The sequence below is a fragment of the Mus caroli genome, unplaced genomic scaffold (genome assembly GCF_978045245.1).
Source record: "Mus caroli unplaced genomic scaffold, Mus_caroli_1 scaffold_3, whole genome shotgun sequence".
Classification (NCBI taxonomy): Eukaryota; Metazoa; Chordata; class Mammalia; order Rodentia; family Muridae; genus Mus; species Mus caroli.
The window spans coordinates 34,559,451-34,572,739 of NW_028227258.1; the positions used below are offsets into that span (position 1 = coordinate 34,559,451).

Sequence of the window (13,289 nt, forward strand, 5' to 3'; positions counted from 1 at the left end):
AGCAGATGTTGAGGTAAGAATACAAGTAGAACACTTTGCAAAAGAAAATGAAGGGAAAAAAAAAACCTCTATCCTTTCTCTAACATATCTTAGAAGATAATGTCATTACAAAATATTCTTTCACTTAATCTTTTATAATTTTCTCCTAAAAACTGTATATACTGTGTAGACAAGGATATGGAAGCAAATTATCTTATTAAATTCGAGAACTATAGAACTTCAGAGGAGGTAGGTCAACATTCATTTTTAGGTAGAAAAGAAGAAATTTGGGTCAAAGCCAAACTCAGTAAACCCACCAATCCTGGAGCACAGGAAAGGGCACAATATAATTATTTTATAAATGCAAGCTGAAAACAGTTATCAAGGGCTGCAGCTACTGGAAAGACAAACTCAGGAATTCTGTGAACCTATCAAACAACAGATGGGCATCCACATCACATAAAAGAAATACCAGATGCTTGCCTTTACCTTATCGTAGTGAGGTTCTCTTAATAATAAGTCACAAGGTCCAGATTTCATGTTGACATCTTCACTATAAACTGCTGAAGATGGATTCAGAAAGGCCCAAACTACAAATATCAGTGAGAATTCTACTATCATAAGTCAGTCAACATAAAAATGGTGGCGTTCTGACTACTAGAGGGGTGGTATAAGGAACTCTGTAGACCTCCTGTCATGAAAGCATTAACAACTAGTATGAAAAGAATGCTTTTGGAGCTATCTTTAAAAACCTCTTGGAAGTCACAAAGTCAAGGGAGTAAATAAAAAGAAATAATAAATTATAGAAAGATTCATAAAAGTAGTGATACCCTTGACCCCTGTTCTGACCTAGCTTAGCATTGTAGAATTTGTACCTCAGATGGGTATCGCTAAGATGACAGAACTCCTTGCCTTAGCTCTCTGTTTACATCTATGGTTTCACTGTTGAGAGGCAGCCCTCAGCAATCCTCCTGTGCCTTGTACAGAGTTCTAACTAGCTAGGACTTCCTGAGGTATCTGTAACTCTAGAGAACAATAAGTTCTAGTTGTAGTTCCATACCAGGAAAAGCAAGCTGGGTAGATCAGAGACTTTTACTTTGATTTGGAACCCATCCTATAAGTTCATATACTGTGTTGAGAAAAACAACCTTAGTGTCCACCTCCAACATCTCTGTAGAAGAGATTTAATCAAAGGCAGTGAATAATAAGAGGACAAAGCACAAATTTCTCCCCATGGAAATCTAGATTTGGGGAGAAAAAAGATATATAATTAAAGTCCAAGGTCACTTTCCAAGATGCTAAATTTTTCTGGGTGTTGAAGAGACCGTTTGTATCTTTAGATTAGTAATAGGCTAGTCACAGACTAAACAGATGTTTAACAGAGAAAATCAGGGAAGCTCATTGAGATTCTATGAATCCATATCTTTATAAATTGAACTCAACTTTAATATTCTTCTGCAAACTAAGGAAGTACAAGAAAGGGTAGATATATTAACTGGTCATTACTGGAGGCTTGCAGGTGAGGAGCCATCACAGAAAGGGTAGGTAGTTCAAGAGAAAGGTACACAGGGAACTCTGACCTAAACAGCTGTCTCCTCCAAGAGTGGTAGTCTCCAAGGAGCATCATTGAAACTGCATACTTCAAAGGACTCATCGTAGGCTATTTAGTCAGATTAGAAATCACATAATTAAATAAGGCAAAGAAGAGTCTGAGGATGGGCAGGGAGTCAGGATGAAAACTCCAATAATGACTAGTTGAAATGTTTAGTTTTTAACAAAAGAATTATAAGATCTTCAAAGAAGAAGAACAGTTTGATCCATAGAAAATGAAGAAAGGCATAATAATCTCCTTCAAAGACTTTATCTGTTCAATTAATAAGAACTTAAAATGCACTTAAAGAACCAAAGCACACAATACTCAATGTCATAGAATATATAATGTCAGTATCTCCTCTAATAGGGAATATCAATGTGCTAGATATTATAATAAAGACTCAAACAGAAAATTTAGAGTCAAAGTACCTTTATTAAAATGACAAAAGAATTTGTTAGAACATTCAACAGGAAGTTTGTTATGATATGATAAATATTCAATGATTAATAGAGATTATTGATAGATAAATTAACAGAGATTAAAAAGTTGGAAGAAGAAAGAGTAAAGAAGGAAGAAAAACATTAGTGTCACAGAGAACATAGGACTTCTTGTGAAGGGAACTGACATATGTAAGATAGAAGTAGCAGGTTGACTGGGAGAAAAGAAAGGCAAATTATGGTCTTCAGAGAGACAATATGAGAAAAGTCTCAAGTTTGATAGAAATCACTAAGGTATATCCAAGAAGTTCAATGATGTCTAATATAAACACAAAGAATTAGACAAACACGGAGTAAAAATGTGTAAAGCTAAGGAGAAGACTATCCTGGCAGTTAAATGAAGCAAATTTTATGAAAGAAGAACACATGAAAATTGATAGTTAACTTGGCATCAGAAAGCATGGACAAAAGAAGAGGATGAGCGGACATAGTCAATGTGTGGTAAGAGCAGCTATCAACGGTCATCTGATATCTAGGCAAAGCTACCTTTCAAAATGAAGGTGAAGTAAGTATATGCAAATATGATGTCAGGCTAAGGAAACCCTAGCCAGCAACCTAGTCTTAGTAGGAAAAACAAAGAGTTTTTTAGGCTCACAGCAAATAATAATAGAAAACCTGACATCTGTGTAGCTGGCCGTGAGTACAGTAAAGATGCTTCTGGAATTATGGGCCAAGCAATACAAATGTATATTCCTACTTTCATCTCAAAAAGATTTAGAAAGCAATTGTCCAAAGTGACACACATGTAATTTTGTTGCTGGGCTTACAACATGTGGAAATGTTACATATTTCTAATAGCAACATGAAAGAGGCAAGGCCTGGGAGATGCTGAATGAATCAGGCAAACAACAGCAAATAGAAGCTCACAGCCATACAAACAACAGAGAAAGCAACACATAGAGAAATCTACCAATATCTCTGTACTGAAATTTCTTACTTTGGGATTAAAAATGTAAACTTACATCCATGATTAATTATGACAATGCAAGGCTGATGTTTAACAGGTACAAAATATGTATATCAGTGATAGCAGAGATGAAAGGGAGGAAGCTAATTAACAGTGCCATTCCCACTTCTCTCTGGATTATGTCACTAAACAATTGAAAGAGATGCTGAGAAGATATGTATGGTGAGCCCCAAACAATGGTTAAAAATAAACCAAAAGGGAAAGTAGAAAATATGTTGATAACCTGGGCCAATAGGAGATTAGAGCGACTGAACTTCCAGCCAGGGATCATGCATGGGATGGACTTAGGCTCTCTGCACACATGGTACATAGTGCTGCTTGGTTTTCTTGTGAGACTTCTAGCAGTGGGAGCAGGAGAAGTTTCTGACTCTGTTGCCTGCCTTTTAGAACTTTTCCTCCTACAGGTTGCCTCATCTAGTCTTAGTAGGAGAGGAGGTACCTAGTCTTACTGCAACTTGATATGCCATGGGTGGTAAATATCTGTGGGAGGGCTGCCCTTTTCTGAGTGGAAATGGAGGAGTAGGTTGTGCATGGGGAAGAAGGGAGGTAGGGGAAAGACGTGGGAGGAGAGAAGGGAGGGGAAACTGCAGTCAGATATGTTCAATAAATAAATGAAATGATAGAAATTATAGACAAAAACCAAAGGTGGTAATAAATGAAAATGAAGACATATCCAAACCTAACAGCTATGCAGTGTCTAGAGGATAATCAACAGTTTAAATACCTATATTCAAAATTAAATATTTGAAAATCATACCTTACTTTTCCCCATAAAATGAAAAAAACGAACAAGATATCAAACATAGAGACATGCGCGCGGGGGGGGGGGATTTTATGTACAATTAATGATAAGAACAAAACAGAACAGATAGGATTCACTGCAACCATCATGTGGTACTTAGAGATTTTGAAAAGAAACAACACACTAAGAAAGCTGTAGATACAAAAACAAACAACTCCTCCAAGTACAGAGCAATCAGAATAAAACAAAAGGAAAACAAAACCAAAGCAGACCTAGATCTAAATGTAAAAGACCAATGTATCAATAGTAGCAACAGTGTGAACCATGTTAATAAAAATCACCACCCAGAAGGCTTTGGATATTTCATAGCAGCAAAATTAGCAAGCTTAGATCAAATTGATAAGCTAATGAAAACAACCTGCCAAATGGACTCAGTTAGAAATAGAAAATCATTTATAACATATCAGTTATTTTGATAACTTAAAATTCTCACAAAGAATATCCAGGGCCAAATGACTTCACTGGAGAATACCAGCAAACTTGTAAAGAATTAATACCAACTATCTACAAATTATGCACACAATTAGAAGAGGGTAGATGATACCTACCATGAAAATTTGAGACTTGTTACTTACTAGTTGGAAAAAATATGATAAAAACTACAGGTTACTACATTTGTGACCACATAGGCATGACTTGTCTAATGATAGGATTATTTCTTGAGAAGTATGTTCTTATGTGGTATTGTTATGTGAACACACAGCATAGAAAACACACATACAAACTAAGGTAATTTTACATCATTTAGTGGCAGGACTTATAGAACCACCCTCATGTGTTTAGTTTACTACTACCTAAAACCTTGCTATATGGCATGTTAGATACAAAAAAACACAAGGTACCAGCTGGAACAGTCAGCAATATACAGATGCTTTATATCCATCACAGCTAAGTGACTTTTGTCCCAGAAATGCAAAGCCATCTTACCAGCTGAAAATCTATCCAAGGAAGCATGCATCAGCCAGACAAATAGATAGCAAAACTCACATGACAAATTTTATACCCTTTCATGATAAATATAGTCAGCCGAATAGGAACAGGCTCAGCCTTCTTTTCTTAGTCATCAGTATTTCCTGAAATCTCACACTAATGTGTTTAATGATGAAAGTTGGACTCTTTTCCTTAAGCAGCAAAACAAGGATATTTGCAGTTGCTATTTTCACTCAAAATTACCCCAGAGGTTCTAGTTAGGGAAGTTGGAAAAACAGTAAAATAAAATGTGACCAGACTGGCAATGAAGTGATTCTGCCTGATTGCTTAGGAAGTACTCATACATAGAGCCAAACCCAAGTAATCAGGCAAGCTCTGAAATCATATAAGAAACCAGCAAAATTGAAGGTGAAAGGTAATCGTAAACAAAGAAAATAAATAATGTAACATGAAATAAAGAAACAGTTCCATAGATAGAGAAATAGTCTTCTTCAGGAAAAAAAGAAATCACAGCTTAGGTTATCTATGTCAACTGCTCAGCTCAGACCTGAAAACATAGATATGCAAGTAACATGTAGAGTTAGCAAATTGTATTTATGTGTTTAGTAATACACACACACACACACACACACACACAGATACACAGACACACATACACACACTCATCAACAGAGGAAAAGAGGCCATGATTCTGAGAAAGATCAAAAAGTTCATAGGAGGAATTAAAAGGAAGATATGACATTATATTATAATCTCAAAAGGCAAAACCTTATTTTAAAAATAGGTGTGAGAATTCATTGTCACTAGGGTGGCTGTTATAAAAAAAAAAAAAGAGGAATAAGGTCTGGAGGATGTGTTGTAAAGTGGGAGTCTCCTCTTTTGTTGGTGGGAGTAGAAATGGTACCGAGACGTGGGAATAGTGGGCACTCACTAGAATGCTAAATTTAGAGTTACCCAATGACCTAGATTTAACACAATACCATTCTTGGAAAGTATTCCAGAGAAATCACGGTGTGGCTTTATACTGTCAGTTGTATCTGAGTGATTATAGTGTTATGGTAATGGTAACTAAAAGTACAAATCAACTAGCATATGGTGGGGTAAACAAAATTGAATATAGCAGTGCAATAGAATATCCTTTGACAATGGAATGGAAGTTTCTGGAGTATGTGTTTCTTGAAAACTGTATGCTAGGAAAGAAAAAAAAGATCATAACTTATATGAATTCATTTATTTCAAATATGCAGATTAAGAAACTTAAAATGATGAAAAGTATTTTCTTAATTTTTCAGATTGGGCGACATAGGGAGAAGACTGTATACTGGAAGGTTTGAATTTTCTTTAATAGTTGATAAAATTAAGGTGAGGTTTGAACAAATGTAATAAAACTTACTGGAGATGACACTTCATATGTTAATATTTCTATTAATATAGCTTCTAAATGATACAGTAGAAGCTATGATGATGTGGGGAATGCTTTGGGTGGCAAGGTCCATCAATTCCTGAAAGAGTCTCTTGTAGATGAAACTAATCAGATGAGAGAAAGCACAGCACAAGATAAATCTAAAATATTTTAGCTTTGGGGGTTATAAATGTCCCTAAGCTTGAAAAATGTTATTATATTTACTTCATGCTCAAATATCTTTAAATCAATGACACGACAACAATTTTGAACAAGATTCCCCACTTTACTTGGGGTTCCATGAGACAGGCATCAAGCATAATGGCTTCAAATGAACTCTGTCCCCTCCTAGTCCCTTTCTAATTTCTTTTCTGCTGTGTGTGGAATGCAGCTAGTGCCTGGCTCCTCCTGACAAGTGCCTGATGAACTTGACTGATATGACTTGTGCATGGAGATTGAAACTCTCTCGTTCTTTTGTCTCAGAGCACCATCCTGTCAGGCTGTGATTTTCCTGCAGAAGCAGTGCACATGGTCAGGAAATCAAGGCAGAGCTAGATAAAACCCAATGTGAAAATGATGTCCTTATCCTCCCCACTTGTGAGGACCTGAACCTTATCAACAAAAGTGAGCTTAGCAGTAGTCTACCCTCCAAGTAACCTCAAGATCACCTGCCACCAGAGATGAACTCTTGACCCTGGTAAGAGATTAGACCTGCAGCATATTAAATCATCACCTCTAGAACTACGCAGACTGTGGCAAAGCTAATGTATGTTTAAGATCTTCACATTGTGGACAATTCACTATAGATGTCTTATGCACTCAATCCTGATGGAGTAGAGACAAGAATTTTTCTAAATAGGTATGTGTTCCACTGGATCTTTCAGCACCTCAACTTATTAAAATATTCACTTATTTATTGTGTTAAATAAGCAATATAAAATCTACCCCACTGATAACATTTGAAGTGTGCAAAGTATTAAAATTCATTGTTAATAGAGACATAGTTTTGCTTGGCAAATTGAGCATCTCTGTTGCTCAACTAAACCTCAACACTCCTTCATTAGCAGGCTCCTATGTTACTCCCATGTTCCAGCCACTGGAAACCACCATCCCACTATCCAGTTCTTTGAACTTGACAGAAAGTTGTATGAGAGATCTTTACAGCATTTGTCTGCACAGTGCACATTGTCACATAGTGTCTAATCTCTTCCTCTAGACCTCGGTGCTTCAGATTATTTAATAAGTGTCATTGTTTGACTTAAGTCATCTGTGTGCTTCTAAATTCACTCTTCTGTCTTATTCATTGTTGTTTTTTTGAGATAAATACCCTGGTCCATTGTGAAACATGATAAACAAACTAATAAATCTTATCACAATTAAGTAATATTCTTGTGTTTTCCTTATTCCTTATCTCAGACAATTAGTTACAATCAACATTTTACAAACAGCAGCTATTAAGTCCTTGCATATATCACTGTGTTTGTGCATGTGCTAGCACATGTGTAGAGATCAGAGGTCAACCTGAAGGGACCAACTCTCTCCTTTAAGATCTGTGTGCTCTGGGATGAGGCTCAGCATCTAAGGCTTGTGGGTGAGCACCTTCACTCTCTAAGCCATCTCATTCATAACATCTTTGACACACATCTTTGTTGCCCTGCACAAGGCTGCATACTTTATAGTACAGTAAAGCTGTACCTCACATAGACATACAGGAAGCACTACTTAACCATACCGTTCTAACAGGTCTGTTCTCATTCCATTTCAATCTCAATGTTACACAGCTGATGCTTAGGATTTTCCATTGTTGCTAGTTGATAGCTATTTGTGACTTTGAGGTGTGTGTGTGCATGTGTGTTGTATATATGTAGGTGAATATGTGCTTGCATGTGCTCATCTGTAGGTCAGAGATGATACTGACTGCTGTCTTCTTCAGCTCTCTACATTAGTTCTTGAGATACAGTCTCTGACTGAACTTATACATCATTGCTTAGCTAGGCTGGCTTGTCCCTAAACTCTAATGATCCTTCATTCTACCTCCTCGTACATGGATACAGGTGCACAGCCATGTCTTAATTTATCCATAGGTGCCATTGTTAAGTCTTCATGCTTGCACAAAATCCACTCTACCTACTGAGCCATCTTGTCAGCTGCAAGATTGTTTTAATGAGAATAACTTAAATGTCAGCATTTTCATGTGATGAATATTGGATCTCATTATGAAATAGGTATATGTATATTTCATAAATTTGTGTAACTTTTAAACAGCGGAACTCAAAGCCATTAACTTAAAGAATCTTCATTTACTTAGCTTAAATAAGAGACTTTACTATTCAGTAAAATGTGAGGGAATGGCATCATTATAAAAATGTTAGCAGTGAAGACAAAGTGCTGGTTCTTTTCCCTTCAGGATATTTTCTCATTTGAAATAATCAGTGGACTGAAAAGCCCCACTGGCTTAGAAACTTTAATGAGTGTGCATACTAAACTTAAAACAACAAAAACACATTTTTCCACATGTCTATTGTGGAATAAAAATAAATAATTCAGGTTTATGCTCCAGGCATTTTTTCCCTCTGTGATTGAAATGGAGATGTAGGTTAAATCTGAGATGATTTTTGGTCACTGTTTCATTGGCTAACTTCATGTTATCCAATGTCTCTGGTTTTCTTCAGCCTTTGTTGTCGTCTTTGAAACTTTGCTGCCGTTTATTGACACACTCAAGCACCTGAGTGATAGCAAAGATCTGTGATGTATTATAGAAAAAAACTTAGGAAAATTTCCCCCCACTTTTCTGTCATGCCAAGTTCACTGTTGCTACTGTATCTTGATTGACTACAAGGATGAATAAATTAACACCCTCTGTGCAAACATACAAACACATATACACACATAACATATATGTTCATGCATTAAGCTTGTACCTTCACACTGAACACAGTTAATTTGTACTCACAGACCAAGTGTACATTGTCCCTACTACATGCATATAGACATGTAAGTGCATGTACTTAGCTTAAACAATGACAAAGGTTTACATTAGTAATGCTTTTTGTAGACTAATGGAAGGATAAATGAACACTCATTTAATGTGTTACTGTCATGATTTTTTGAACATGTTCTAAGAGAAAATTAACTCTATCCAGGATATTTCAGAGACCTGCAGATATGGCTACTCTTACATGGTTTTTTTTTTTTTTTTAAAGTGTTTTCTACAAATATCGTATCGAGGTCTTACTAGTCCCTTTGATGACTGTTTGGAGATGTTATGAAAACAAGCATGAAACTGACAATCCTCTATCACCCATAGTCCCATGAAGGTATAATTAGGAATGTTAGGATACAATTTTTAAGGAAAGAATTTAGCACATTTGGTTTTTATGCATATAAATGCTCATTTAGTTGGAAAATGCCTTTCCATAATTGCTCCAGTTGCAGCCAGCTGAGGATTTCAAGATGTTCCATTCAAATCTGGGGACTGATGTTGTCAGTTATCACAAATTTTAGAACTGGAATTGATCAGTGGCATTATCTGGTCCAGCGCTTTTCCTTTGGCAGATGAGTTGATGTAAATTAATTATCTACAGAAAGTTTGTGGTGTAGAGAATGAAAAACAGAGCCATTAGCATTCAGGGGAAGAAACTGAAGCATGAAGACATTAAATAAGTTGCCAACTTTATTAAAACTGGTCACAAGCAGTTGGGACTAATTTTTAGCCTGCCAATATCTCACTGGTACTTCCTACTGCCTGATGCTATCTTCATAGTGTTGATGGTTTGAGATAGAAAGATAATTTTATAAGAAGGAAATGATTCTTGACTCTGGACAGAACCCATATGGTCATGCCTTGTTGACAGGGAGGGCGGGTCGCTCAATGACAATACTTAACAGTCTGGAATTTTATGGCACTTAACTCTGAAGAGGAAAGGACAATGTCACCACAATGTGTGTGTTTAACAAACTTCATATAAGTTGTAATGTATTACATTAAAGTTATAATATTTTGACTTTGAAATACATAATAAAATGTTTTTAAAACAAAATATACTTATAGCTTGAGAGTAGCTTCTAGCATCACTGACTAACCAAATGTAATTGCTCTGAGTGGTCTCTAAAAGCTTCCAACATTTCATTAGAAAGCAATTACATCAGAGCCTTGTCCAGAGCTCTCAGCATGGCTGAAAGTAAAAAAGAAGTAAAGAAATTACCCAAACAGGTGAAATATAACCTAAAAATCTAGAGAGCCAGGCTGCTGAGTGCCAGTCGAGATGGGTGGAGTTAAGGGAAGTGGTAAGCATGTTTAATTTACAAAGGAAGCACATCAGGTATATTTAGTTGTATGTTTGTTGTCAAGTAGGGCAAATTTACTTATAACGGTTATAATGCTATTCAGCAAAAGGGAATTTTTTAGATAGTGTCCATACATTAAATCTTTATAAATCCACATTGAAAATGTATGCATATATCTACTTAAAGCAATATATAACTACATAATTGTCTATATTTAGAAATGAGATCATTGGAGCGACAATACACTGAGAGAGTTATGGGCTATTTGACTCTATTGTGAACTCACAAGCATATCTGCATAGAAGTCCCATGTGATAATTCTTTCTACTCTCATTATGTGTGTGTGTGTGTGTGTGTGTGTGTGTGTGTGTGTGTGTATGAGAGAGAGAGAGTGAGAGAGAGAGAGAGAGAGAGAGAGAGAGAAGGTTAAAGTGATTAGGACTATACCAAGCAACCCTTCACTGAAGGACAGAGTTCACTTAAAGTGTTTCTGCACCCTAATCCATGATCTTAATTGCTTATTGATTTTCATAGCATGAGTCAGGACACTCTTCATGTAAGCATGACTGCATTGAATCTTAGGCCTCGGTATCTTAGAAAGAAAAGTATTCCTTTAAAATAATAACAAACAACTAGGTGTGATTTCATGGGACTCTATTGTGTGCATTTGAGGGCTGTGCTTCCAAATATGACCTTTCAAAATTGAAGGTCTCTGCAATGGCAGAAATGCAGTTCAGAAGGGTGTTGTGGGTAGTCAGTATGGGGCCCAGAAGCAAGCTCCAGATGGTTGAGTGCATCCCCATCCCCTTTGTGATCATAATGCACTATGCATATAAGAGAATGTTCACCTGAATACCTTTCTGAGGAAAAGATTTCTGTCTCTTATTACACTTTTGAAAGGATACGGAGCTCATTTAATACCTTAATCAGGCTAATTTCTTCACTGAAGGGAGTATAAAACCATCTTGGGCTTAAGGCAGGAGGGTCTCTTTCACAACTCCATTACACAACGGCAGTGGAAAGCAGCTCACAGTGCAGGATTGGAGTAGTATTCCAATAACACCTTACTTAGGGACTTGAAAATTCCAATTTCACATTTTTAACGTTGCAAAGAATTACATTCATTAGTTTCTTCAATTATTTAAAACTGTGTAGAAATGTGTAACTTTTTTATCCATTCTTGGGGAGGCTCTATGGATCTGACCTAGGTCATCTGAATATATGTTAGCTTTGTATAGCTTGGTGCTCTTGTGGGACTCCTCTAACAAAGGGGAACAGGGACTGTCTCTGACTCTTTTCCCTACTTTTGAGATCCTTTTCTTTCTATTTTTGGCCTTGGCTAGCCCTGATAAAAGCTAGTTTTATTGTATCTTGTTATGCCATGTTTGGTTAAGATTCCAGGGAGACCCGCTCTTTTCTGTCTGGAAATGGAGGAAGAGTAGATTTGGAGGAGAGAATTTGGGGAAGGGGACTGGACAGAAAAGAGGGAGAGGAACCTGCAGTCAGGTGATACACATATACACACATACACATAAAACAAGAAAAGGCAGCAGTCTTCCCCTAGGCTATGCACATGGCTCTTTCCATCACAAGGGAACCTTATGGGAAACATTTGAAAATGCAAGACGTAGGCCTTTGGTAATCTGATTCAGTAATTGGGGGCAAGGACCTCCAGTCTGTGTTTTGAATGTTTGAATATTTCCTTCTTGAAAAGGATACACTAAATTTGAAAATAATTGGTGAAAACTTTAATTCAACCATAATTATAAGAAGTAAGTTTTGAGAAATAATTATATTTTACCAGATATACTGGGGAAGTATGATGTTCTCTCTCTCTCTCTCTCTCTCTCTCTCTCTCTCTCTCTCTCTCTCTCTCTCTCTCTCTTTCTCCCTTCCTTCCTTCCTTCCTTCCTTCCTTCCTTCCTTCCTTCCTTCCTTCCTTCCTTCCTTCCTTCCTTCTTTCCATCCCTCCCTTCCTTTCTTTTTTCCTTCTTCCTTTTTTTAGATGCTAGAAGGATCTTTCAATAAGATATCAACTTCTAGAAAGTGGCCTTGAAAGTACACCACTTTTTATTACTCTATATAGAGCTCATACATTTTATATATTTATGTACACATGATAAGTATTTATAAATATGTGTAATAACATCATGCATAATAGCCATGTATACCTGCCATGGAATATCACAAAGCAACCTGAATCTGAAATATATGTAATGTCCTTTAATGTTTTTCTCATTCTCTTTCCATGGGATTCAACCAAGTTTATCATTTCAGAAGCCGTTATTCGATCACAGTCGTAGTGAAGAAATGCGACAATTATGTGTACTCACCAGGGCAAATTCTTTGTTGAGAATCATCTGTTCCACTAAAGATGATTCATTGTGAAAGAGGTGAGGCTGCATGTGACTCCACATGTGAGGAAACCACCAGAATTCATCCACAGACCTCAGCAGAAGGTCGTCACCTTCATCCTCTTCTTCGGTTCCTGTAAAACAGGAAATGACAATGGCTGTTTGTAAGATTTGTTTAATTATTCATGCTACTAAACAGAAAAAGAAGGAGTTTAGTATACATTACATCAGAGACTGGGGCATGAATAAGATGTGGTGGGTTCTGTAGAACGTAGAGGAAGTAGTATGAGTACGCACTACTGATGATCCTTACAACTGTGACCACCTGGTATATATGTATATATATATATATATATATATATATATATATATATATATATAGTCATAGTTATAGTTATACATTATATATATATATACATATATATATATATATATATATATATGGGGTGGGTGTGTTTGTGTGCCTGTGTATAATGT

The 13,289-nt window shown here is 36.4% G+C and overlaps 1 protein-coding gene across 1 annotated transcript in view; it reads right to left on the reverse strand.

Annotated features, from left to right (window-relative positions):
• LOC110291107 (N-heparan sulfate sulfotransferase 4) overlaps positions 1–13,289 on the reverse strand; it is a 356,059-nt gene that overhangs the window by 148,461 nt on the left and 194,309 nt on the right. Inside the window, exon 4 of the mRNA XM_021158063.3 lies at positions 12,792–12,946. Coding sequence (XP_021013722.1) covers positions 12,792–12,946 — 155 coding nt within the window. The remainder of the gene's footprint in view (positions 1–12,791; positions 12,947–13,289) is intronic.